The sequence below is a fragment of the Anolis sagrei genome, chromosome 5, assembly GCF_037176765.1.
Source record: "Anolis sagrei isolate rAnoSag1 chromosome 5, rAnoSag1.mat, whole genome shotgun sequence".
In the NCBI taxonomy this organism is placed as follows: Eukaryota; Metazoa; Chordata; class Lepidosauria; order Squamata; family Dactyloidae; genus Anolis; species Anolis sagrei.
Genome location: NC_090025.1, coordinates 153,593,059 through 153,620,016, shown reverse-complemented (window position 1 = coordinate 153,620,016; position 26,958 = coordinate 153,593,059). Strand labels below are relative to the sequence as shown.

The 26,958-nt window shown below is 39.4% G+C and overlaps 1 protein-coding gene across 1 annotated transcript in view; it reads left to right on the top strand.

The window, feature by feature from the left end:
* EPYC (epiphycan) overlaps positions 1-7,306 on the top strand; it is a 39,173-nt gene extending 31,867 nt beyond the window's left edge. Inside the window, exons 4-7 of the mRNA XM_060777336.2 lie at positions 3,213-3,371; positions 3,644-3,846; positions 4,674-4,769; positions 7,040-7,306. Coding sequence (XP_060633319.2) covers positions 3,213-3,371; positions 3,644-3,846; positions 4,674-4,769; positions 7,040-7,210 — 629 coding nt within the window. The 3' untranslated portion in view covers positions 7,211-7,306. The remainder of the gene's footprint in view (positions 1-3,212; positions 3,372-3,643; positions 3,847-4,673; positions 4,770-7,039) is intronic.
* Positions 7,307-26,958: the final 19,652 nt, after the last annotated feature.

Below are 26,958 nucleotides of genomic sequence, written 5' to 3'. Positions count from 1 at the left end.
AAATTATTAGATATTCGTGGTAAGTTTTGGTAGGTAGGTAAGTAAGTAGTTTTTCTGAGAATGATAATTTGCTGTTTGCTGGAATTCCTATAATTCTGAATAAAAATAATGATCTTTTAAAAGTGATGAAAGAGACGAGGGAGGAGCGATAAGAGAAGAAGTTAAAGGCTTTAGTAGAGGCTAAAAGGCAACTCAAAGCTCGGGATTACCCTAAAAGAAAAGCACACCCACAAACGCCTTGCACCAGCCCACCCACACTTTCAAACTTCCAGTACTACTAAATAAAGAATAAAGAAAATAAAGGAAAATAAAAAAATCAATGCTAGAAGTCAAGCCAAAAGCTAAAGCTGAGCGCGAGAACAAGACAATCGGACTGAAGCACCTCTCTCTAGACTTCAATCAGGATGCAACTGAGAAATGGAGACACTCCCCCCATGAAATAAACACAGTTTGCATAAGGCATTACCTGTCATTCTTTGACTGGCTCAACAAGTAGGGCTCACAGGGAAACTCCATGCGAACATGCAGCAGCCTCTCTGTGTACCATGTGCTCCCAAATAGAAGGGAAGGTGTGCCCAGCAGCCATGTGGGCCATTTTAAACAACAAAAAAAGAACATGGCGACTATGCCCTTGCTGTTATGGCCATTCAAACAAGCTAAAGAAACAGAAGACAAACAGCCAAAACAAATCTGTGTGCAAGTCTAGTGTATAAGTGCATAAATGCAGAAGAAATCTTTGTTTAACTAACCCAAGATATGTTACATGGCAAGATGGATCCCACCAGCATCTTTACTGGTATAGAAACTAACCACATATATAGCCTTACTAAAAGGGCAATATCTTCCAGTACACCTGAAAACAACAGTTAAAGGAGTGCAGAACAACAACTGTTATCACAGACAACCAGCCTCCCAACCTCTAGCCTCTGCAGTGTGAGGTAGCCACCTAACACTGACTAAATGTGTATGTGTTTTATGTGTTTTAGCAATGTTGTAACCTGCCTCAAGCTATGGTGAGAGGTGGATAAGAAATAATAATAATAATAATAATAATAATAATAATAGACAGAGTCATCTCTCACCATCATTATAAAAGACTGCAGATAGTTTTATTATACATTATATGATTGATTGAATAGAAGCAACATGTCCTAAACAATAAAAAAACTTGATTGATTACTGTTAGTTTGTCAATGTTATTTAATTTAAACAGCTCTATTGTATCCTTCCTGCATTAGCAAAGGCACCTGCATGAGTCTGAGAGGAGAGGGGTATAGGAGAGGGGTGCTCCCCCTTCCCTCCCAGAGTCATCCAGATGCCTTTCCTAATGTCCATGTAATTTAAGTGAAGAAAATGACAAAAATTGATTAAATGTACATGCAGGAAATTTAAGAACGTTTTCCATGCAATACCCACTTTCATAGAAAGTCTAAGGAAGTGAATATAACTTAAGGCCAATCTACATGGGCACCCAAACTCAGAGTGTGTGAGAATAGGCTTTGTGGCTCCGGTTGTGCTCTGCATTAGGCAACAGCTAGAAATACACTTGAGCTTCTTTGAAGTTCCGGAGCAGCCCCACATTTCTCAATTGGAACTAGCCCAATTTCCCTGGGCTCTTCATGGTGAAGGGACAAGAGGATAGCACTTACTTTGAAATCCTGTTGCCATTACAGTGCACCTATGAAGCCTTGAAGAACTCCTGGGTGCCCAGAGTACCTTTACCATCATTAGCAAAGGCATTGGCATGATTCTGCAAGGGAGGGGGCATCAATCCACTCCTATACCTCTCTCCTTTCAGACTCCTGTAAGTGATTTTGCTAACGTCAGCAAAGATGCAAGGGATGGCCACGAGCTCTTTGGAGGTCCATGGCCAAGCCTATGATGGCAACAGGACCACAAAGGTAAGGATGTCTGTCCACTGGTGCCAAACTGGATTCAGACCTGCTGGATGGTCTGGCTGTCCCTGGGGCCGGTCCACAGTACTGCACTCCAGGCCAGGTGTAGGATTCTATACATTTCTACTCTACATGTTAGGAACCCATTTTTTGGCTCATATTCTAACAGTAGTACTCATTTAAAACCTTAAAGCATTTTTATTTGCTCTGTGTCTTTTTTAGATAATTGAGGTTGTCTAGCTAATACTATTTCACAAAATGAGGAAAGCCATGCAGTCGTTAAATGCCATGAACATATCCAGTAGGCATGACCATCACAATTGGGGGAAAGCTATATACAAATAACAAATAAATCAGCCCATTAATTAGAGAATAACATATACTAACCAGATCTGGCCAAATGTCAGTGTTCATCTGAGTGGAAAAGTCTATTAAAATAATGGGGAAGGTTTCATTATTAGGTACATGTCTATTGTCTACTTACAGCCACAAGAACCCACAGACTGACTTTGGCCTATACATTGATTTTGTGTGCACAGAACTAAGGCAAAGAAGCTCCACAATGATATATGTATTGATCGTAGTATATGTATCAGACTTTTCAAGGTGGATCCTACATTAAATAAAGTAGAGTCCTATTGGTGGTATATGATCTCCAAATCCTCAGTTACAACAACTACATTCGAGGGTGTCATGAAAGGAAAAACCCACCTCTTCCCACAAGGTCTTCTTTATAGATGTGCAACTAGAATACTTCCAAGTGCAACTTCATACCCACACAAACACATTGATCAGCTGTACTGTTGCTCCCAGGCATGTGCTTGTTAGCCTTGAACAGCCATTAAAAAGGAGTAGCCTTGTGCTATACATGTGACAACAAAAAGACATGCTATGCATACAGTTCATACCACAAAATTCTGAAGAAGTGAAAGTTGAGAGGAAACTTGATAGCCATATATAAATATGTGAAAGGATGCCATAAAGAGGAGGGAGCAGGCTTGTTTTCTGCTGACCCGGAGACTAGGATTTGGAGCAATGGGTTCAAATTACAGGAAAGGAGATTCCATTTGAACATTAGGAAGAACTCCCTGACTGTAAGAGGTGTTCAGCAGTGGAACTCTCTGCCTCAGAGTATGGTGGATGCTCCTTCCTTGGAAGCTTTTAAACAGATTCTGGATCTATTGGGGGGTACTTTGTGCTTTTCCTACATGGAAGTGGGTTGGACTAGATGGCCCATGTGGTCTCTATTGTTCTATGATTCTATGAATATGCCAGTTCAGCTTTGTACTTCAAATTAAATTTCCATTTCATTTTTAGGCCTTCCAACTTGTCTTCTCTGTACCTGTATGGGTACTTCTGTGTACTGCGATGATCGTGAACTCGAGGCTCTTCCACCCTTGCCCAAGGAAACCACCCATTTCTACTCCCGCTACAATAGAGTCAAGAAGGTCAACAGAGATGACTTTGCTAACCTGAGTATGAATCAATGCTGACAATAATTGTCACTATAGCTTATTTTAGGAATTAGCTTGTAATGAAATAGAAGCATATATACCTCTTAGTTAAATTATAGCCTAATTGATAATTAGAACTACTATAATGATCTCTATCTTTTTAAAAAGAGTAATGATCTCTATCTTTTTTAAAAAAGAGTAACTTTTCTAGTTTTTGTTTTTAAAGCAAAAAAAAAAAACCCCTACATTTTAAGAACATTCTAATTATTTTCCTACTTATTTTTTTCTGGCTAGGCCACTTAAAAAGGATTGATTTGACTTCTAATGTTATATCTGAAATGGATGAAGATGCCTTCAGAAATCTGCCACAACTTCGGGAGCTAATACTTCGAGATAATAGGATAAGGCAGCTTCCAGAATTACCACCAACCCTTACTTTTATTGATATTAGTAACAACATATTGGGTCGCAAGGGGATAAAGCAGGAAGCATTTAAAGTAAGTTATAAATTGGATTATTTACAGTTTTGGGGGGAAACTAGACCCATTATTTGTAAAGTACCATTTACACTAACCATTGAATGTAGTTCAATGCTAGCTTCAAACTGTGGCAGCCAGACAACAAACTCCCCAAAAAGTGTGCAAAAGAAAGACCTTAATGTGCACCAGTAGCTCAGAAACTCGACAGAGTGGTTATTTCCACATTTGTGGGGTTACTTATTTATTTTTATGCAAAGGAGCTTTAAAAATGATGTTTTACCTCTTGTGGTTTGTGTAGTCACTACCCAGACCTCAACTGGTTGCAAGATTTCCTATGCAATCATCTGCACAGTGAAACCACTTCCTTCAATACCAGTTTGAAATTGCATTAAATGATCAGTATAGATGGGGTCTAAGGAACCTAAGACTGGCATCCTGTTGGGAATTTACAATGTTATAAACCAAAAGGGGACTACACAGTTGCCTTCCTCTCACACAATTTAGGCATTGTGAAATGGTTCTATTTTCAGGAGGGTAGCATTGTCATATCTTTGTCAATGGAATCATTGCACAAGATCATAATGTGAAACAACCTCTGCAAGACAAAGTAACATCTGATGAAAGCATGCTCAGTTTCAAGCCATAAGGTCCAAAGTTGGAAAGACATTTTAGTTTACTTATGGATCCAATAGGTATAAAATGGTTTGCAAGGATATGATGTCATTAGGAACAAGTTTTTGTTTTGATACTCACTGATTCACTGAAAGGTATAGATGTTTCTACACAAATTTAGAGAATCTCTGCATAAACTAAATTTGTTTTGTTTGTTTGCTTATTGTTTCTAGGATATGTCGGAGTTGCATTACCTTTATATCACTGATAACAACTTAGATCATATCCCACTTCCACTCCCTGAAAATCTCCAATCACTTCATCTTCAGGTGGGCAACAACTATCAATGATTAATATATCGATGGATAAGTATATTGATGAGGATGCTTGCCATAGATGCAGGCAAAACATCAGGAGAAAATGCCTCTAGAACATGGCCATGTAGCCCGAAAAAAACCTACAACAACCCAAACCTATACTAGCATCCCAGATTAGATATTAATACTCAAAAAGGAAACAAAGAGTTAGCATATTCAAAACATCTGATTTCTTTTACCAAAAGTTTTTTTTTTCAGATTTCAGTCCATAAATATTTAATACATCTTCTGATTTTGCTAAAAGTGGGTCAGAGTTGGTTTAAAATAGAAAGAAACCCATGAAACTCACTAGAAGCCACTGTGCATCATAATGAGAGCCAGCAATCTATTCAGGATGAGTCTTGGGGTTTGGGCTTGTATAGACAAGCCCAATAACTTGAAAGGACAACTATGAAAAAACTAGACAAGGTCCTGAAGTAACAAGATAGATTATTTAATACTAAATTTAGGGTGATCCATCCCATTACATTTTTCATGTCTATGTATGTCAGTGAAAGCTGGACAGTGAAGAAAGTTGAGAGAGACAGAATCAACTCATTTCAAATGTGCTAGAAAAGAGTTCAGCAGATACCATGGATAACTAAGAATGTGACTAGGCTGGTTCTAGAGCAAATCAGGCCTAAACACTCCTAAAAACCAAGATGAGTAAACTGAGACTGCCTTACTTTGAACCATTCACGAGAAGATATGACTCAATAGAAAAGACAATAATGCTTAGAAAGGTAGAAGGCAGTGGGAAAAGATGAAGACCACATTTCAAGGCAGGAAAGCTATGGCTCTGAGGCTCCATCCATAATTAGCATATAAAATCAAATTATCTGCTTTGAACTGGATTATAAGAGTCTACATTGCTATATAATTCAGTTCAAACCAGATAATTTGGATTTTATATGGCATTGTAGAAGGGGCCTGAATCAACAACAACAAAACAACAAAGTTTCTGTGAGAAAAGACTCTGCTGTCAACAGAACTAATTTTCCAGAAAGCAGGATGTATTGCTTTCATGCTTGACAGATAATTGACAGCAAATTTAGCAGCCTTTCGACACATGCATACTTCCTCTTTTAAATTGTGAAACAGACCGGTGTGGCTATTTTGTCTTAAATAAATCTGTAGTTGTAATTCACATGTGTTGAATTTTGACAACAAATCTTGAAATGTTATAGCTCTGAAAGTGACAAATAACATCTATTACTGAAATTCTGTTATGTGGCCCTGGTCAGCCTTCTGTTATTGTTAACTCATTATTTGTAAACCACCAGGATTGGAATAACCATTTAATCATAGAAATGCCCTGGATAACCATGAGCAAGTCACACTCTTTTCAGTCTCATCAGAAGGCAAAAAACCATGTCAGAATAAATCTTGTCAACTAAATCCTTTGATGGGTTCAGTTTAAGATCACTCTAAATTGGAGATTATGCTGACAACAGCATAGATGTAGGCAAATGCATGAAGGTCAGGGGCCAATTCTTCCCAATAACTCCCCACAAGCTGCACCCCCACAAGCAAATACTTCAGTGTCATGATCAGTACCTCCTGCATTCCTTTGAATTCCTATCACAATTTTGGGAAGGGAGTGAACAAGAACATGGAAGTTAATATAAGGTTCTGGTGTGGAGGTGGAATCATATTTGTGTTTCCATGCCCTTAGGGAGCTTTCTGTTTGATTTGGGTGCAAAAAAAAAAATGATCCAAACTTCTGTTGATGTGGGGTTTCAGGAGGACACAAGTAAGGTCTGTAAACTGCACTTTGCCCAGTTTACAGGTAGGAAGTGTACACAGGCAAACCCCAAGTTACAAACAAGATAGGATCTGTATGTTTGTTCTTAAGTTGAATTTGTATGAAAGTGTAACTCCATTTATCTATCATTTCTATCTCTCTGTTAGTCTATATTTGTGTGTGTGTGCTTTGAATAGCATAGGAAAGTGTTAACACCCCTGTGGTATTTGTTTTGCTGTCTGTGCCCCTGTTCAGAAGATTTCACCTCACTTTCTATCCCTGTGAGAACTGAATTTTGAAAGCAAGGTTTGATGGGAAAGCTTCAGTGGAGACACTTTTTCCCCATGACAACTCTTTTCATAGTAAATTTATCTCACTTCCTGTTGTCTCACTCCTGTTCGGAACTATGAGCCGTTTGTAAGTCAGATGTTTGTAACTCAATGACTGCCTGTATATTGAATTGTATAAGTCTTCATCAATATTTCACTTTCCTTTTCAGAATAACAACATACAAGAAATGCATGAAGATACTTTCTGCAAAATGAAAGATTATTCATATATCCGTAAATCCCTTGAAGACATCAGGCTAGATGGCAATCCTATTAATTTGAGCAAAACTCCTTATGCCTATATGTGTCTTCCTCGTTTGCCTGTGGGGAGTCTTTTTTAAATTCAGACAGTAATAAAAATGTTAGGTAGCATAATTTCTTTTGCAAGTAAACATATAATATTTAAAAGCTCATAGTATTATGAGTTGTTGTTGTTCATTCGTTCAGTCGTCTCCGACTCTTCGTGACCTCATGGACCAGCCTACGCCAGAGCTCCCTGTCGGCCGTTACCACCCCCAGCTCCTTCAAGGTCAGTCCAGTCACTTCAAGGATGCCATCCATCCATCTTGCCCTTGGTCGGCCCCTCTTCCTTTTGCCTTCCACTTTCCCCAGCATAATTGTCTTCTCTAGGCTTTCCTGTCTCCTCATGATGTGGCCAAAGTACTTCAACTTTGTCTCTAGTATCTTTCCCTCCAGTGAGCAGTCGGGCTTTATTTCCTGGAGGATGGACTGGTTGGATCTTCTCGCAGTCCAAGGCACTCTCAGCACTTTCCTCCAGCACCACAGCTCAAAAGCATCGATCTTCCTTCGCTCAGCCTTCCCTAAGGTCCAGCTCTCACATCCGTAGGTTACTACAGGGAATACCATGGCTTTGACTAGGCGGATCTTTGTTGCCAGTCTGATGTCTCTACTCTTTACTATTTTATCGAGACTGGACATTGCTCTCCTCCCAAGAAGTAAGCGTCTTCTGATTTCCTGGCTACAGTCTGCATCTGCAGTAATCTTTGCTCCTAGAAATACAAAGTCTGTCACGGCCTCCACGGTTTCTCCCTCTATTTTCCAGTTGTCAATCATTCTTGTTGCCATAATCTTGGTTTTTTTGACGTTTAGCTGCAACCCGGCTTTTGCGCTTTCTTCTTTCACCTTGATTAGAAGGCTCCTCAGCTCCTCCTCGCTTTCGGCCATCAGAGTGGTGTCATCTGCATATCTGAGGTTGTTAATGTTTCTTCCAGCAATTTTCACCCCAGCTTTGCATTCATCCAGCCCCGCACATCGCATGATGTGTTCTGCATACAAGTTAAAAAGGTTGGGTGAGAGTATGCAGCCTTGCCGTACGCCTTTCCCAATCTTGAACCAGTCTGTTGTTCCGTGGTCAGTTCTGACTGTTGCTACTTGGTCCTTGTACAGATTCCTCAGGAGAGAGACAAGGTGACTTGGTATGCCCATCCCACCAAGAACTTGCCACAATTTATTATGAGTTAATTGAGGTAAAAAAAGGGAGTTAATAGTGGCAGATGAAACACAAAGTACTGAATCGAATTAATGCTCTAAATTATACCATGGAATACAGATTAGTTGATGTTAAAAGAAGAAAATATATAAACGTTGATTGTTAAAAATATATAGGGTTGATGTTAATTTTTCCTAGTTTACAATTTTATCTACTTTATTAGTGAAGCTATATAATGAATGTATATAATCAGTGATCCATGCTAACTTGTTCTTAATTATATTCTATGTTCCTGGTCTTGATATATGAAAGGTTTTTTTAGGCAGCCTCCTACCTACATATAGTTACCAGATGAGAAACTGGGTTATTTTATGAATGATTAATAATAAATATAAATATACCCTTGTATAATATATCAGTGTTGCCTTGCACTAGATATAAAATGTGGAAACAGTAAGTAAATAAAAGTATGCTTAAGAAAATATGGTGTTTTTTGTACTCATCATTGAAAAAGATAGTAACAAAGAAGTGCAATGTTCTGCTTTCCATATCTACTAAGCTTGTCTCGTGTCTGTGATTAGCAATAACATTTTTCTATTAAAAAGATATTTTCAAATATGTTAAGTTATCCTGATACTATGGAAATAATTGAAGAAATATATTATGTATTTTGAAGGAATTATATGAAATGTTCTTTGTATGTTTTAATAATGCCATGGGGAGATGAAGCACTATTGTTTTTAGAATAGGCTTAAATGAGCATCTACAAAAAATATCTTGTCCTCATCATTTGATCTATATTTTCATTTCAGTCACATACTTTCCTCACTGGCATTCTACTGTCTAATATCCACCTCAAGGATCTTTGGTATCTTTGACAATATTCCTCTAGAAGTAGATTTTTGAAATAGCAGTGCGTAAAATGGTAATTTCACACATTACAAAGTAACAAACTAGGTGTCACCAAATGTTTAACTGGCAGCCAATCTATTGCATTTCATTTTATGTTTGTCTTACAACTTCATTCATCTGCTTGTCATATTCATTGCAATGGCCATGAAGCTTATTTTAAAAATGAAATATCAAATAAAATAGTACTAAAATAGTATTTTAAAAACTGTATATTTATTCAGTTCTTGTGGGTTTTTTCAGGCTATATGGCCATGTTCTAGAGGCATTTCTCCTGACGTTTCGCCTGCATCTATGGCAAGCATCCTCAGAGGGTGAGGTCTGCTGGAGCTGGGAAAAAAGGGGTTTAAAAGGGGTTTATATTACAGATATATAAACCCCTTTTTTCCCAGCTCCAGCAGACCTCACCCTCTGAGGATGCTTGCCATAGATGCAGGCGAAACGTCAGGAGAAATGCCTCTAGAACATTGCCATATAGCCCGAAAAAACCCACAAGAACTGAGTGATTCCGGCCATGAAAGCCTTCGACAATACATTGTATATTTATTGTTTGAAATATACAGTCAAAAGCACCGAAACAGAAACATTAAATGTATATTTGGAAAGATATTGAGAAAGGACTTATGAGGTGCATCAATCTTTCATAGGAAGCCATTCCAACATTACAGAAATGAGACAAAGAAAATTCTGTTTCAAAAGAGCAAAAAAGTCTATATTTTATGGAATCAATCCCATTTCCGTGTAGGATAAAGTAGGAATTCATTGATAGAGTATTCTGGGAAAGAAACATTCTCTGAACTAATTAAGACCCAGGCTATTTAAAGATTTAAAGGCATGAGACTTGAAGTGCTGAAATAAACTTGTAAATAGTGTTTCTGTTTTATTATTGGGAATGTGTGAATGTATCTACACGATGACCTCTACACTTGCAGGAGCACTACCCATGGTTTCAGCTAGCCACATTAAAAATGTGCTCTTTATGCATTTCTAGGACCTTGTGGTAACCTGAATCTCATTATGTCCTCTATTACCAGCATCTCTATTTTCTTCTTACTACAGTTAATGGTTAAGTTGACTCCTCCTTAGCTTACAATGTCTGTTGCAGGCATCCTCTAACTGTGGCCCAAACAGCTGGAGAGCTGCTTGGGCCTTCAACTCCCAGAATTCCTGACAATTGAACAAGCTTGTTAGGGCTTCTGGGAGTTGGAGGCCCAAACAGCTGGAGGGCCACAGTTTCAGGATGCCTGGCTCTTGTTTCTGGTCGCCTTCTTCCCACCATTATCTTCAAGAAAGTGATTGCTGAGTATTTCAAGTGGTTCAGAAATACTTGGGTATGGCCTGCTCCTAACAGTGACTATCCTCCAGGGTGATTTCTCAATGACACAGTTCTCTTCAATTTTTTTGGCAGTTTCTTTCTGTGGATTTTGAAAAATCAATTCTCCCTCTGTGCTATCCAGGATGTTCTCATGTTCTTTGATTCACTGAAAAGTGTCAATCCATTGCTGAAGTGTGTTGACCTTCTATTTCAAGAGTCACCAGTTTGCATTTACTGAAAGTGTAGTCAGAGAGGTCTTCTGGTAAGAAAACACACATTGCAACAAACAACTACAAAATACAGATCCTTCCGCTTACATCCCTGCAGTTCATTGTTCTCCCTTTGTAAACTGGAACATTTCTGGAATACAAATGTGTGGGCCTCAAGTTCCTATACAGTAAGGATTGCAGTCAAATTCTATGTTCTCACATTCTACACGGTAGGAATGACATGATTAGTGACTTCATTGCACACAATTATATAAACGATTCTGCACACTTAAGAAACTGCCACTGATCGTGCCCTTCACATTACACAAGCTTCAAATATAGGGTAGAGGTATCTTGCCATTTCTAAAGTTGGGGTTTTCCCATGATTCCTGAGTCAATTGGCAAGTGATGTATTCCTCAATTCCCCACATAGAGATGTGTAAAAACACCCAAATTAACATGTCTTGGGAATGCCCCCTTGCCTGTATGTAAATAAAATGATTATGTTGGCAGAATTGAGATGGGCAGAATTGATTCCTTTCTGCCACCATTACCATTTTGGGACTTACCATTTTGGGACTGAGGAGATATAGCAAACAAGATATTCAAAACATTCAGGAGAAAATAAGCAGGCATGCAAATCCTGAGCTTCTGTCTCTAGCAAGCTCCCTCTTTCAATATCCCCCTCTCTTCCTGTGTCAGGTCATTAAAGTCCTTTTGAACTCTTGCCTGATGAAATTCCTGCTGTGCTGCTTTTGCCTATCAAAAGAATAGCAGAGAGATTTAAGAAAGCTAAACCTTCATTTCCCCCCTCCCTCCTGTAAGAATGTAAGAATATTCCCCTTCTTGGGCTGCAAGTTGAACCTCTGAGATAGAAGTTTTTTTTAAAAAAAAAGGAACGGGGGGGGGGGCAGTGTAGGAAACAAGTCTTTACTGTAATGGCAAATCAAATAAATAAATCTTAACAAAAGTGGAGAGAAGGCGTAGGTGTGATGGAAGTAGGAAAATCCTCCATTTAATTTCAAAATGAAGTATGGTGAAGCTTTAGGGAAAACTTGATCTCCCAAACCTCAGAGTTTTTAAGAATGAGAACCCTCATTTCAGCCCCAAGGGTAGCTCCTCTTTTCAGGTCCCTGCCCCCCAAAACTGTTATGGAAGTCTACCCTTCACCTCCTGGGGAGGGGGGGGGGTGATACAGTGCCTAACAGGGCTATGTCACATTTATCATGCCAGAGAACCTTTTTAACTAACTCAGGGAAACCTACTAAAGTGACTCCATCAAAGCCATCAAAGTATTGTCGAAGGCTTTCATGGCCGGAATCACTGGGTTGTTGTAGGTTTTCCCGGGCTATATGGCAATGTTCTGGAGGCATTTTCTCCTGACGTTTCACTTGCATCTATGGCAAGCATCCTCAGAGGTAGTGAGGTCTGTTGGAAGTAGGAAAATGGGTTTATATATCTGTGGAATGACCAGGGTGGGACAAAGGACTTATGTCTGCTGGAGCTAGGTGTGAATGTTTCAACTGACCACCTTGATTAGCATTTAATGGCTTGGAAGTGCCTGGGGGGCATCTTTTGTTGAGGGTGAATTGATGTGCCTGATTGTTTACTCTCTGTTGTTTTACTGTTGTGTTTTTTGAGTTTTTTAATACTGGTAGCCAGATTTTGTTCATTTTCATGGTTTCTTCCTTTCTGTTGAAACTGTCCACATGCTTGTGGATTTCAGTGGCTTCTCTGTGTAGTCTGACATGGTGGTTGTGAGAGTGGTCCAGCATGTCTGTGTCCTCAAATAATATGCTGTGTCCAGGTTGGTTCATCAGGTGCTCTGCTATGGCTGATTTCTCTGGTTGAAGTAGTCTGCAGTGCCTTTCATGTTCCTTGATTCGTGTTTGGGCGCTGTGTTTGGAGTATTAAAAAACTCAAAAATTACAACAGTAAAACAACAGAGAGTAAACAATCAGGCACATCAATTCACTCTCAACAAAAGATTCCCCCCAGGCACTTCCAAGCCATTAAATGCTAATCAAGGTGGTCAGTTGAAACATTCACAGCTAGCTCCAGCAGACATAAGTCCTTTGTCCCACCCAGGTCATTCCACAGATATATAAACCCATTTTCCTACTTCCAACAGACCTCACTACCTCTGAGGATGCTTGCCATAGATGCAGGCGAAACGTCAGAAGAAAATGCCTCTAGAACATGGCCATATAGCCCGGGAAAATCTACAACAACCCAAAGCCATCAAAGCCAATTACCACACCTTTCTGAAACAGAAGCAAAACCCTGCCAAGGAACACTTAGGGGTTGGATTCCTACCTGGTCCTTGTGTGACCACTGTAAACTTATACTGTCCGGGGGGGGGGGGGTGTCACACTGAAGTAAAGAGGAAGGCAGAGAGGTTAAGTATCTTGCAGTCAACTAGCCCACCAAGTCCGACCTTCAAATACCCCTCCCCTCTCCTGCCTTAGGCTTTGCCTGTTGGCTGTGGCAGGCTTACCTATCACTGAGAGTTTCTTCTGCCTGCATTGAAAAGCCCCAATCTGATCGAAATTGACAACACCTCAGAAGATGTAGATCTCTTATCTAACGTTATCAAGTTGTCACCATTTTTCTTTCATGAAACTTCAAAAGTTTGCATGGTATATTTTCTACATTTTGGTTGGCAAATAAAGGAATAGGTTTGTTTTGTGGATTTTGTTGTAAATGTACTTAAGTTGTTGACAATTAGTTCACATTTATATCATAATTTTGTGGACCGCTACTGCCATCATGTGTTGAGATGTAATAAAATATCTTACCAAATTGTTACAGTAAAAGAGAAATATCGGTGTGTGTATTTCAAAAAGTTTACAACCCAACACAACATGCTGATTCTATCTGTAGTTCCTCTTTATTAATGTAACAGAATTCCATGTCCTTAAATTTCCTTAAAGCATCAAGGGACTAAAATTAGGCACATTGTGAATTGTTTCCTGTATCAAAATATGTGACAATTTCATTACTTGAAATAGAATAACAGTTAATTTATTTCCTATATTTATACCCCACCCTTCTCCCCCCAAAGGGTTAAGATTTCATCATCCTACCAACTTATCACTCTTTTCAATTTTGGAGATAAGAATCAACACAAGACACTTGAACCTTCATTTTTTTTTGTCAGTGTCAAGTTTTGAAACTTAGGTTCAAACAGAGTTTGGAATCACATTTTTCTTCTTTTTTTGACATTGACAATGGAATACAGTTGGGAAATAGACAGCCCCTGTTCCCAAACCAGTGAATGATGGCTATCTTCTCTTTGATAAAGTAATGGCCCAGTTAGACTACTGGGAGAGTAAATCTGTTACTTATTTCTGGGGAGGCATGGAGTAGCTTTAACCCCTTAAATTGAACCTTGCCAGGTAAATCATGAATCTAATATGTTATAATTATTCAAAAGGAAGCAAAATAGTGGTGGGTGATACATGATTTCCACACACATCAGCTGATTCTTCACACTATCCCTTTTAATCATTCATCCTACTGAAATGAACAACAGTTATATTCATTTGTTTGTAAATTGGAATTCTTTGAGTGCCAATGGTTTAAAAGCCGTTTTGTTCTTCTGTGCATAGCTTGTTGATAAACTAAAACTGCCAGGGGGTTGGACTAGATGGCCCATGTGGTCTCTTCCAGCTTTATGATTCTATAAACGATTATATTTTCTTACGATGTAATCTAGCAACTCAAAATCTTTAGAATAGTAAAATATATATTTTTACAAGTAGGATACACCACTCGATGTATAATATACTGCTGTTAAGATTTTTTTAGAGAATAAGAAAGGATGCTACTAAGAATAGAGTATGTTAACTGTTAGGACATTAGCACTTTTCATAGATTTCCACATCATGAAAGTAGGCCTATAATCATTTTGGAACTGTACAAAAATCCAATTTATATGGCATATGTGAAAAAGTAAGTATGGGGTCTTGAAATATTTGTTCTCTCTGTCTCTGTATGATTTTGAAAAGAAAATCACTAGGTAGGTTTGTTTTTCCAGTTTGAAAATAATCGGAAACGATAGTGCTCATCTATATTTATAGAGTGCTTTGAAAGAGGCAATGTGATGCACTTCAAAAACAAGAAAAACATTAAAAGAAAAAAATAAAGTTGTGTGTTGGCCTAAAATCTGGATGTTTCAGAGGGCCTAGACATAGTGGCTTCGTTACTCAGCCCTTGGCAATAGCTTGTGTTGAAATCACAAAAGGGTCATATGGGATTGGTCAGTACCATTACTATTACATTACAGAATCTGAAATCATTGAGTTTAAGTTATGAGTTTAAAACACATATACCCAAGTGGTCACAATGTGCCATCGTAAAATAGGATGGAGAAATATCATTGATTCTACAGTCTCTCACAAAAGAACACCAAGCATAACTGTCCTCTGGGTTTAAATGCTAACAGAATGTCCACTTACAGCAGCCCCACCCACTGCTTTATGATTGGTTCTCTGTTGCCCAGGGTGATATGGATGCTTTATTCAATCTGTACAGGGATCCCAAGAAGGAAGGATGTCACCACCCATCGTGGTAAGACACTCATGACCTGCTGTACCTGGGTTGAAGCAGCACCTCAGGCCAGGGTTTCATTGTTTCATAAACAGTGTCAAGGGACAGAAGGGCTACAGTGAAGGGAGCCAAAAAGAAAGACTGGAAGAAAAGCTATTACAAAGCTAAGTGAGTGTCCAATTGCTTAAAGGCAGCGGGGGCACACTGTGTAGCAATAGCAAAGAATACAAGCAGTGGACACACTGGAAAAAAGAAACTCCTGGGAAAACAGAAGGTACAAAACGTGAACAGGTCTTTTTTATGACCCAGAGTTCCCATTCACCTCCTAGGAAGATGTGGAAACAGGGATGGCGGTGTTATTTGCAGTTGTCTGTGCAACAAGGATATACAAACCAGTGGCCTGTAATGAGGACCTTAAATGCTAGAAGAAACTACAATAGAATGTTTCAAGACAAAACTAAAGTTCATCACCCCAGAGGTCATCAGTCTTCAAAACAGAGAAACTGCAAGTTCTCTAGGAGTGGTAGACCATGGAAGAGAAAGGGAGACTACTGGAAGAGAAAGAGATCATATAAGAGGAAACAAAGAAAACATTGTTCTCCTGTAGATTATCAGCAACACTCCAGGTTCTGTAGGAACGGCCAAAGCCACCACCGCCGCTATAGTCGGAAGAGGTACTTCAGAAGGCAACGTTTGTTGGCTTTCATGCGTACAGCTGTAAAGGGACGACTGCGCCCCATGAACCTCTGTGGGTGGAGAGCACCAGGAATGCGTGCCCCAAGGAACACAACACAGTTTATCATGCATCAGGTATATGAAGATATGCGCCTGGAGAAGAAAGCAGCTGAAGCAGCAGCAGCTGCTGCTGCAATCAAGCAAGATGAAGAGAAATTGGAGCATAAGTTCTCCAGTGAATATAACAAATGCAACATGATCTCAGCAAGTACCAGTTGCATGGCCATCATTTCACCTATGACCCCAGAGAGGAATATTTTCACAGGAGAAGAGGAGGAGGAGGAGGAGGAGCAAGATGAGAGCAGCTGGAAAAGCCAAAGGCATGACAATATTGATCTGGAGTCTCAACTTAGCATTTCATATGTGCCATAAAACATGGTGACAGGAGCACATGAATTTGGACTCAGTATCTGGGACTAGACCCTGATGACTAGATCCTTAAATAAAGTATATTCTGCTCTCACAACTCTGTTTCATGGTTCCTTAGTGTGATTCATTATTTTAGTCCATCTCAGGAGGCTGGGAGAGTATTCAAGATTGTATAATAGACAGTAAATCACTTGAGCCAGTTAAATCCTATTGGAAATTTTGTATAATCTGGTTAAAATTTTGTAGCAATCTCCTTGAAATGAAAAAGGTACTTACATTTGGCCACACTGAATTAGATAAATGCAACTAATTTTGGGTAATAAATAGTCAGGAAATGCTTAAACTCCATTGGAATGAAGGATTCATAAAGTTATCACATGGAAATCCAACTATGTTTGGTGAAATTTATTCCAGTGAAAGAGTTGGGATCATCAAGGTGGGAGAGCAACAGTCAAACAGTGGTATGATTGCATTCTATTTTCTAAGGAGAGTTAAGATTTCTTTTTTTAAAAAAAAAAATCTCCTTTTCCTAATGTTTCAGAAGGTTTCAGCTACCATTTTCTTAGGGCACATATGCTCCATCTCATCACCAGAACAGAACAGTAAAAAAAAAGTATTGAAAGTGCTATTGAGTCTTCTTTCTTCTTTCAGTTCAAGTTTTGGTTTAGGATATTTGCTACAGGACTGGATCGAGATTCCAAATGGCAAAAGTTCAGCAATTGCCGTGGGTATCAGGTATTTGGGATTGACAAGGCTTGTCAGTCTCTCTTTTCCATCTTGGATTTTTGTTCTAGGGAGGCAGTACACATCTCAAGTCATCCTGTCTGGTGCACAAGCCATTTCTTCTGTATCCCTCAGCTGGGAGTCCCATATCACCATCACACATCTTGGACGTTTGGCAGGGGTCAATGCACATTGTCTTAGAGTAAGCTCTGTTTCACTTCTTGTTCTGCATTATCATTGATGCTAGCTAGAACTTCAGATGGATTCTGTAGCACCAAACTTACAGAATGATTCCTGGTCCTTCTACTTCTATGTGTAACATTTCTCCATGAGTTTGGTGCATGACTTCCTTCTCAGAGAGAGCCCTAGCTTGATTCTCCTGCCAAAAGTATTCCAGTGGGAAGTATGGTGCAAACTCCATTAATTCAGCACTCTCTCTCTGATCCTGTCTAATGGATCACTAAATCTTTATTTCATGGTTGACTTGAAGAATATTTTTAATTCTGGGAGCAGTGAAGGAAATAATTGTAAAAGAGAATCTCTCCTTGATGAGGAGTGATATCTTTTGTATTCAGTAATGTGTCCACAATAGAAAATCAATTCCTATTTCCTGTTTTTCATTATAGAGAAAAGATTATGGCAAAACTAAGGACACTTGCTCTAAAGCAATCTGATTGATTTCATTCACATGCTTTAGTTTAGGTGTCTACTATTTCAATGGAAGTGACATCGAAAAGAGAGCTTAGGATAATGAATAAGTGGTCTGGCATAGCACAATAGTTAGTGTGCAACGTATATGTGTTTTGCAAGAGGAGCAGATAAACATACCTGCAACTCATGTCCATCCTATGCAACTATAGAAGCTTTATTTTAATTGCCATTACTCCATTTTATGGAATCTTTGGATTTAACATCTGGAGTGGTACTTAGTATACTATGCTAGAGAGCTCTAGTTCAAATTCTGGGAGGAATTCTAGGCTGTGGATTCAGACTTCTGTGTATTATATATCAATTTCAGAAAAGTGAAATATACATAAATTGAATAGATGATGAACATTCATTTTAAATAGATGGCCATTGACATTGATTTTGCTAGTTAAATATAGATAGTGATAGTCCTATATAAGTTGACCTTATGTATAAATCGAGGGGAGATTTGAGAGTCAAAGTTATGGATTTTGATATGACCTGTGGATAAGTCAAAGCTCCCAGGGCTGTGTTGATGTTTTTCTTCTTCTCCGCAGAATAATCCTTGACTTGTCCATGGGTCAAATCAAAATGACCCTCTGGCATTCCCTTCTCCAGATATTCAAAAAGTGGTACCATGACGGAGAGGGGGGCTTGATGCTTCATTTATGCTCTCCCAACAGACTAAGCTCTTACCTATCATCAGTCTACTCAGAGAAGTTGATTCCTTTTTAAAATTAAAGGTAAGGTAGAATACTTACATTGACCCATTAATAAGCTGACTTAGTGTTTTGGGGTTGATTTTTTGAATAAATTGCTCTACTTATACATGAGTATATGGGGTAAATTTTGTGATGAAATATGTTTAAATACACCTAGAGTCTTTTAATTACAATGCCTTTGCTAGGTAGCCACATGTCTTTGATATATTGATATTTATATGGTCCTTTGTATGTGCGTATTAATTTCTTTTATTCTGGTGAACTTCTTTGTACACCAGAATACCGCCTCACCCCCTACCAACCCCAGAGATCCCTCCGCTCTGAGGACCAAGATTTATTGGAAGTCCCCAGTTTTAAAACCTTGCACCTAACAGCAACCGACGCAGAGCCTTCACAGTAGTGGCACCATCGTTATGGAACACTCTGCCACCAGAAGTCTGTGCCTTGCGGAATTTATCAGCTTTCCGCAGGGCTTGTAAGACATATTTGTTTTGACAGGCTTTTGATCTCTGATATGTTGTTTAATTTGTGTTAGATTTTAGTTGTTCTTGTAAGCCTCTCCGAGCCCTAGGGGAGTGGTGGCATATAAGTTTGAAATATAAATAAATTAATTAATTAATTAATTGAGAAAATAAGCTAAAATTAAATATGATGATGATGAATAAACCTATTTCCAATGTCAAGGTAACTAACCAAGCAGAGGATCTCTCTTTCTAAATAAGATACACTTTCCACCTCATCACACTGGGATTTTTTGCCCCTTTTTCCTCTTCAGGATGGGGCCTACCAAACGCCATCAGATAACACTGGCTTGACCTCGCTTCCATTCCTCCTGAAGTGGCAAGGCATCATTGTGAGTGACGCAAAGGGCTACCCAGTGGCATTGATCCATGAGCAGTGGGGACTCCTTCCCACCTTTGTAGCAGCTCAGGGAGTCACTGTGCAGACTCTTCACAACGTGAATCTGTCATAGAACATGGTGGATTGGCACTGACTTAAGGGTCAGTGTAGATGTGCCCTGGCTTTAGCCAGTGCCTCCCTCTTCTACAGTTCTACATTGACAAATACAGCAGGCCAGAAACAGAACAATGTGTGAAGAGGTCCTTAGTCGAGAACTAAAATGTCTCTTGTGAGGCATATACAGAGACATATCTTTGAAGCAGTAGATTAGAATCAAGGAAAATGTCCAGCTGAAGCTGATTCAATGAACTTCATGAGTGAATGGAAAATTGAACTCAGATATCCCTGGAGTCTTAGTCTCACACTCTAAACATTAAAACAAACTGAGGCTTAAGGCAAATCTATCATACAGTTTCTTGAAATCTTGCAATACTGAGGTTAATCAAAAATCAAACTCATTTATCACTAATTCACAATATATCATACTGAAACAAACACACACACCTCAGAATATATGTGTGTGTCAGAGAGAGAGGATGGTTAGCTGGGTGCAGTAATGAACATTTCCACTTGGCAGTGCTATTTCCAAAGAAGAATTAAGTTTAGCAGCTTTCATATTTTTTTAAGATCGTGATATGTTTAATGGATTCATTACATAAATATCTCCAGTCTAAAAAAAGAACCTGCAAATTATTCTTGTGAACCTGAGTGAAAGTATTCCCTTTACATGTTCTGGATGTGGAGGCAAACACAGAGACAAGTCTGTCAAAATTATCTGAACCACAAAGTGTACAAGCGAATGCATGATTATTGTTTCTTTAAAAATGAGTGAAATTATTTTATAACAGGACTTCCTCGCCCCTGCCCAGCTGGGATGGGGAAGAAATTTTGCGTCCTCCCCCAAGAAGAGGCTTGGAAAGTAGATCTGGCCGGATCTAGTTTCCAGAGGTGGCAGAATCACCTGAGTGGCTGGCCGCCCCCTCTCCATGATTCTGGATGAAGACGTTAAAGAGGACGGTTGCAACCATGAGGTCTGTAAGAAAGAGAGTGGGAGATCAGGAGATGAGCGGGCATGTTGTCGTTCCTCCTTTTCTTCCCCCCTCCCCCGCTGGGGAACGGGCACATACCGGTGCCTTCCTGCCAGGGTCACCTTCTACAGTGGAGGTAATTTGGTCTGACCTGGAGGGTGGTTTCCCTCCCCTCCTCTTCGCCGTGTGGGTCATGCCTGCGCGGCACCAAAAGCGGCGACGAGGTGCCTGCCTCCATCTCGCCTGTCAAGGCCTGAGTCGCAAGGCACCCTGTAGCTAGGCTTGGGGATGGGCGGGAAGGGTGACCTTTAGGTGCCGATTCCTGGCACTGGTGTTAAGGGGTCAGGACAAACTCCCAAATCTGGCCTAGGGAGGGTAAAACAACCGGGAGCTGCATTCGGCCACCTCCTGGGGACACTGCTGGAGCCTTCGGGGCCCTTTGGGGCTGGCTCAGCCCTGCCTCATTGTAATCCTGTGGGGGTGCCCCCACCTGAGATGGACTTCCCTGGCAAGACCCATACTTGTCTATCCTTCCCACCCACTTACCAATAATAATTAGGCCCGGCCTCCCGGCGAGATGAAGTGATGGGAGAATAAAGGCTTTTAAAGGCAGCCATTCCGTCAGTGGCAGGCCAAGCCTCATGGCTGGCTATGTTCGCTGCCATTTTATTTCTGTGAATGGTAGCCATTTTGGCTCAGGCACAGGCTGCGCCTTGTGGCTGGACATGGCGGCCACCATTTTGTTTCCAAAACAGGTGGCCATTTTATTTAGATTCAGGCCATCCCTCGTGGCTGGCTATGGGGGCCGCCATTTTGTTCCCATCTCTGGCAGCCATTTTGTGGCCATATCTCCTATAGCATTGCAGTTAAGAAATATCTCTTCAAGCAAAGGCTAACAGGCCAAGGTCAACAATTAAAAATGTATGAAATATGCACATACAAACAAAGGCTATGTATTATGTTGGTACATGGGTATATAGGTTTTTGTGTGGGTGCTTAGTTATATACGTAACAATAATAGTAATAATAATAACAACAACAATAATAAAAGATAGCCCCTCATTGCATCCAATGGGTCTCCTACCCTTCGTGGGGAGCGCGATGGAGGGCTCTCGAAGTTTCTTCCAACTCTACGACAGGGGAGTTACTAACTTGATACAGGTTCATGGGCATATAGGTATGTTTGTGTTATCACATGTGGAGGGACATAGATTAGATACATGGGACATACTTTAGAACAGTTAATATGTAATAGGAAGCAGTTATTAAAGGCGTCCAGAATCCCTAATTAAAGTTTACTACCCGTTAAATGATTTACCAGTGACTTTGACATGAATTAAATAGAATAACATAGGCCAAGCAATAACGGTGGAGCTTACAACAGCCGGTGGCTGATTTAGGCTCAAGATGATGGCGCAATGCACTCAGTTGGTGTTTTGCCCGATTGCAGCCGAGGGATAGGATGGGACGGAACACTACCTTGGCTTTATTCCTCACCAAATTTTCAGGTCACTTTAGGTTTGGTTGAACTACAAGTTCAAGGTTTAATTAGGTGACGTTTAATAAAGTTGCCCTAGTTTATCCCATATCATTGTTTGTGTCTCTTATTTCGGGGGTTGACTGGAAATACCAACTAGCCATCCCCTGCCATGCATTGCTGTGACCCAGTCTGTATATATGTGCTTTGTGTGTATATATGTGTGTATATATATTTGCGTATATGTGTATATATGTGTGTTTGCATATATATATATATGCCTGTGAGTAACGTTACAAACAGTAGTATGGGTGCCAGAAGGGGGAAAACGGTTACTCGGGAGCAAGAATCTGATGGTGAGCAGCAGAGAAAGAGGATCCAGGACATATTTACAGCACCTACAGATGAGGAGTCGTTTGAGGAATTCTCTGGGAATGTTGGGTCAATGAGTGAAGAAGAAGGAGACACCATGGATTGCAGTAGCATGGATGCCAGAATGCTCTTTGATTGTAGGTGAACTATAAATCCCAGCAACTACAACTCCCAAATGACAAAATCCATTTTTGAGTGAAGGACATACATCGGGTTGTTAGGTGTCTTGAGCGCATGGGAGGGGACAGTTGTCCCCAAGCTACCTGACCCTGGGAAGTGTGGGACAGCTGTTGGGATATCCATATTGGAACCAGCTGTGAGTGTCTGGGCTGTCACAACAGGAGCAGGATTTGGGCTTTCCCTTGAGTTATTTTCACCTGGGGTGAAGCTCTCTTAAATGGCTTCCCCTGATTTAAACCTGATCAGCCCACATGAGTTGATGGATCTGACCCCACCCTGACCTAAATGGTCAATGTAGATTAGGCTTTTGTGAGAAGCAAACTGGGTGCCTGCTTCTGCACCCCCATGGTTATGTGGGAAAGGACTTTGAAATCAACCCTTTTACTATTACTGAAACTACAAACTACTTTATTTGCTATCCACAAGCCCAACAACTTCATACATATGCATGTGTATGGATACTTACATGAAATGCATGTCTATATTTCAAGTATATTCCTACTAACTGTCATTCTTGAGGTAACTTAAAATAAATGTATACAAAATATCATGAAGTAGAGAAGAATTATTAGACAGGCAAAGCTGGTTGTTAAAGCTGGACAAGAATTATTAGGGTGGCAAAGTTGGACATTTAATTTCTCCCAAAATGTTCCAGCTGCTACCCTGCTGCTGATTTTTTGATTTGTGCCTGATTCACCCCTCCCCTGATGAAATAAATCTTCTGGGCACTTAATTAGAACAGCAGTTAAAAAGATTCAACAAAATTAGGAAATTCCCTTGACTTCATGGCTCTCAATGCAGCTTCCTAAATTGAACAGAGCACAGAAGTGTTTGCCCATCCCTACCATCTGTGCTGCTTGCAGACATACATATTTCCCCTTCATATTTCATATCATTTCACTATGGTCCTATCTCCATCTTGGCTGGCCCACAATGTCATCTAATCAGGCAAGAGAGCACACACAACAATATAAATTCCCCCTCCCATTCCACTCTTAATTTCACACTTGAACTCACCTATAAATAGGGTTACTTGAACTTTTATGTCCATTGTGCAAAATGCCAAGAACATGCAACACACAATGAACATGCTATTTTTTCTGTGTACATGGCCTTGCTGTTAACTGGCGACTTTACTTTCTATATTAATTATTAAATTGCTATTTTCTGCTAGTAGTATTGCTGTGTTTGCATATCTTTGATTGCTGATGCTTCTCCTTCCAATTTTCATGCTTCTTTCCCCTGAGAATAAAACTTGTAAGGAGGAACATTTTAACTCTTTTCTTTTAATGAAGCAGTAGAATTGGACTTCTTGATCAAAATCCTTTCAAGAACTCAAAATCTATGTGCAAACTGTTCTGCTAAAAGTGGCTTCTTATCATGGGTTGTAGAGAGCGGATTATTTAGATGAGAGCTCAGTAAAAGGAAAGGATTAGACGTGCAAATCTGAAATTATTTGAAAATAATATAAAGGCTATTTATTTTTTATCTCAGGAGTTTGGCAGGGTAGTTTCTTTTCCCCAACAAGCATGATAATTCTTTAAATAATAAAGATTTACATGGCTGTTTTCATCTAGTATTAAGCTGCATCACAGCAAAGATCAAGAATGATTGCATAAGCTGTACAAATTTGAGAATGTGTAAAGAAATATCAGTCAAGGGTAATACAAGGTAATATGCACAAGTAGTTGAAGAGATTCAGTGGAAGCCTTCCTTACAACTTTATAAAATACATACAGTTACTATGTACAATCTGTGTAAATTTTAGCCCCATATATTCCAAATCAGTCCAAGAGGAATACATTTTGATTATCCTATAGACTCATGGATAAGTCTAGATATTTTAGTACAAAAATTAACCTCCAAAGCCAGGTTCAACTTATCTACAGATCAATTTAAGTACTGTACTTTAACACTTATTTTTAAAAAGACCCATCCTCTTCCCTGAGTAGAGCTGTGAAAGGCAAGAACGTATTTTGTACCAGGACAATCAAAAAGAAGTACTGACCACTCTGCTATCTCTGTCCTGGTCCAGCTTCTGCCTTTTTTGAATGCTTGAGAAGAAAAATGGCAGCTGGCCAGTGGGATTTTTTTCCTCACTGCATCTCTTCTCTCTGCAGAAGGATATGACTTTCCCACACGTCCTATCAAAATCCATAATTTTGATCCCCAAACCTGTCCTTGACTTATACTTGAGGTCAAATTATACATGAGTGTATGCAGTAATTCTTTTTGCACATCTACTTAGCACTATTGCCTACGTAACTTAACTTCATGTATGCTGTAGAATTGATGCACCATTTTAACTGGCATGGCTCAATGCTATGGAATCATGGGAGCTGTAGTTTTAAGAGGTCCTCAGTCTTCTCTGCTAAACATTGCTAGTGCCTCACCAAATCACACATACCAGGATTCCATAGCATTGAGTCATGGTAGTTAAAGTGATGTCAAATTCAATTAATTCAACAATGTAGATACACCCTTGGATGCCAGTTATACTTGCTGAACCAATGAACTTGACAGAGTGTATAGTTTTCAGGACCTCATCAGACAGGCAGGAGGAAAGTGGGGAAAAGGAGAGGGAACCTGCTTTTCATTCCCTACCATCAGTGCTTGTCTTCTGGGATGGCCTCCCATCCCATGTGGTTTCAGTCCTTTCCCCATCCTTTCTCGCTTCCTCTTCATTTTATTCAATGAGGAGTCAGGTAACATTGTTTTGACCACATGCAGAAACAAGGAAAAAACACAGCAAAGTCTGCATCTGAAAAAGTTCCCAAAAACAATGGCCCATCCACACAACAATTATAGCATTGTGATCCAACCATGTGAGTGTGTTTTATAGAATCCCGGCGTTGGCAGTAGGATGATGAAAATTTTAAATGTCTCTCCCCAAATTACACAGTATTCTTCCAGATGTTGATATGGCAGTCAAAGTGGAATATAATTTTGTAGTGTTAAAGGGTCCTAATGCAGAACAAAGTTCCATCTGAGATTATCTGCCTGCAAGTATAATATTTCTGTGCATGAAATTTTCATTTTGGCTTGGCTTCTCCCAGCAATTTTGTTACTGCAAAATTTCATGGGCCACTAATTTCCCTGCAATTACCTGCATGGTTCTAAAGCTACAATTTCCTCCTTTTTGGAAACTTACTAGAGGAATTTTTACACTAAATATAGCATTTGAGTCATGATCAGTAAAAAAAGTTTTCCATTTTAAAGTAAACATTAGTGAGAAGTTTTTTCTTCACTGTGTTTTGAAGAAGCTAGAGGTTAGTTACATCAATTATTTTGCCTCTTTTAAAGTCTTTTTCAAAGAAAGAAAATCATTTCACTTAATCTTACAAGAAACGTTAATGATATGCTTATATAATTTATTCCCTGTTGATGGTTAGATTAAGTTTCTGTTGGATCTTAAAAGAGCTCACAAGCATTAAGAGTGATTATTTTCAAATAATCCACTCTGCATAATTTCAAATAATTAGCCAAGTCTGTTGCTACTGAGATGGAAAGTTCCACTAAACCAGCTCTCAGCAGGGCAAAGGCTGATTGCTTCAATAGAAGCCCATTATGCCGCAAAATTCTGGAAGATTGCCTAGTTGGGGCACCGATACACCGATTTCCAGAAATCCTATTTAAGACAAATATCCTTCTGTTAATGAGCCACACCACATAAGACTATATATATCCTATGATAACATACACTCGAGTGCAGGATTTTTACAAGGTCACAGGAGGTATCCACCCCTTCTGTTTTCTGCACTAGTTTCCAATGTTCTTTGAATCTGTTGCTAAAAATTAGCAAGTGGGATCTACAGCAAAAAAAAAAAAATAGCCCTATGAAGACCTCTTGTTCTTGGTAAGCAAGGTAGAACCTTGCTCTTTACAACGATACTCTATTCCACATCCTTTCTGTTTATAACACCATTCCCTTCAGTAATATATATATATATAAAACCAGTAACATGTTCTCATTTGAGATTTTAATATTTCCTTTGTGTGTTGATACTCATATTTTAACTTCATAAGGACCATCATTTGGAAAATTGAGATTGGAATCAATTATCCCCTGCAGTGTTTGCAACTGTAGCTGTTTGGGAAGGTGGAATTCCGAAGAACTCCAGAATTGCTTCATTTTGCATGTTACAGTTCTTCCTGTATTCCTTCTCTCTTCAACAAGTCGTTTGCATGACACTAAGTCGGGAATGGAAAAAATATTGAAAAATACTTGAAAAATTATTTAAAATGCATTTCCCAAGAGTTGGGAAATCTTGACAAGAATACTAGATGGATAAGAATATTTGCAGTTTGGTACCTAGTTTGCCCAAAATTTGTAAATTGTACACAGATAACAGCATTTTCTATGAAGAAAAAATATTTTGTACACCGTTTTCTGTGCCAAAAAACTACAGGCACATTTTGCACAAAATGAGTCCCCAACAAATGCATTGTTACACAAAATAAT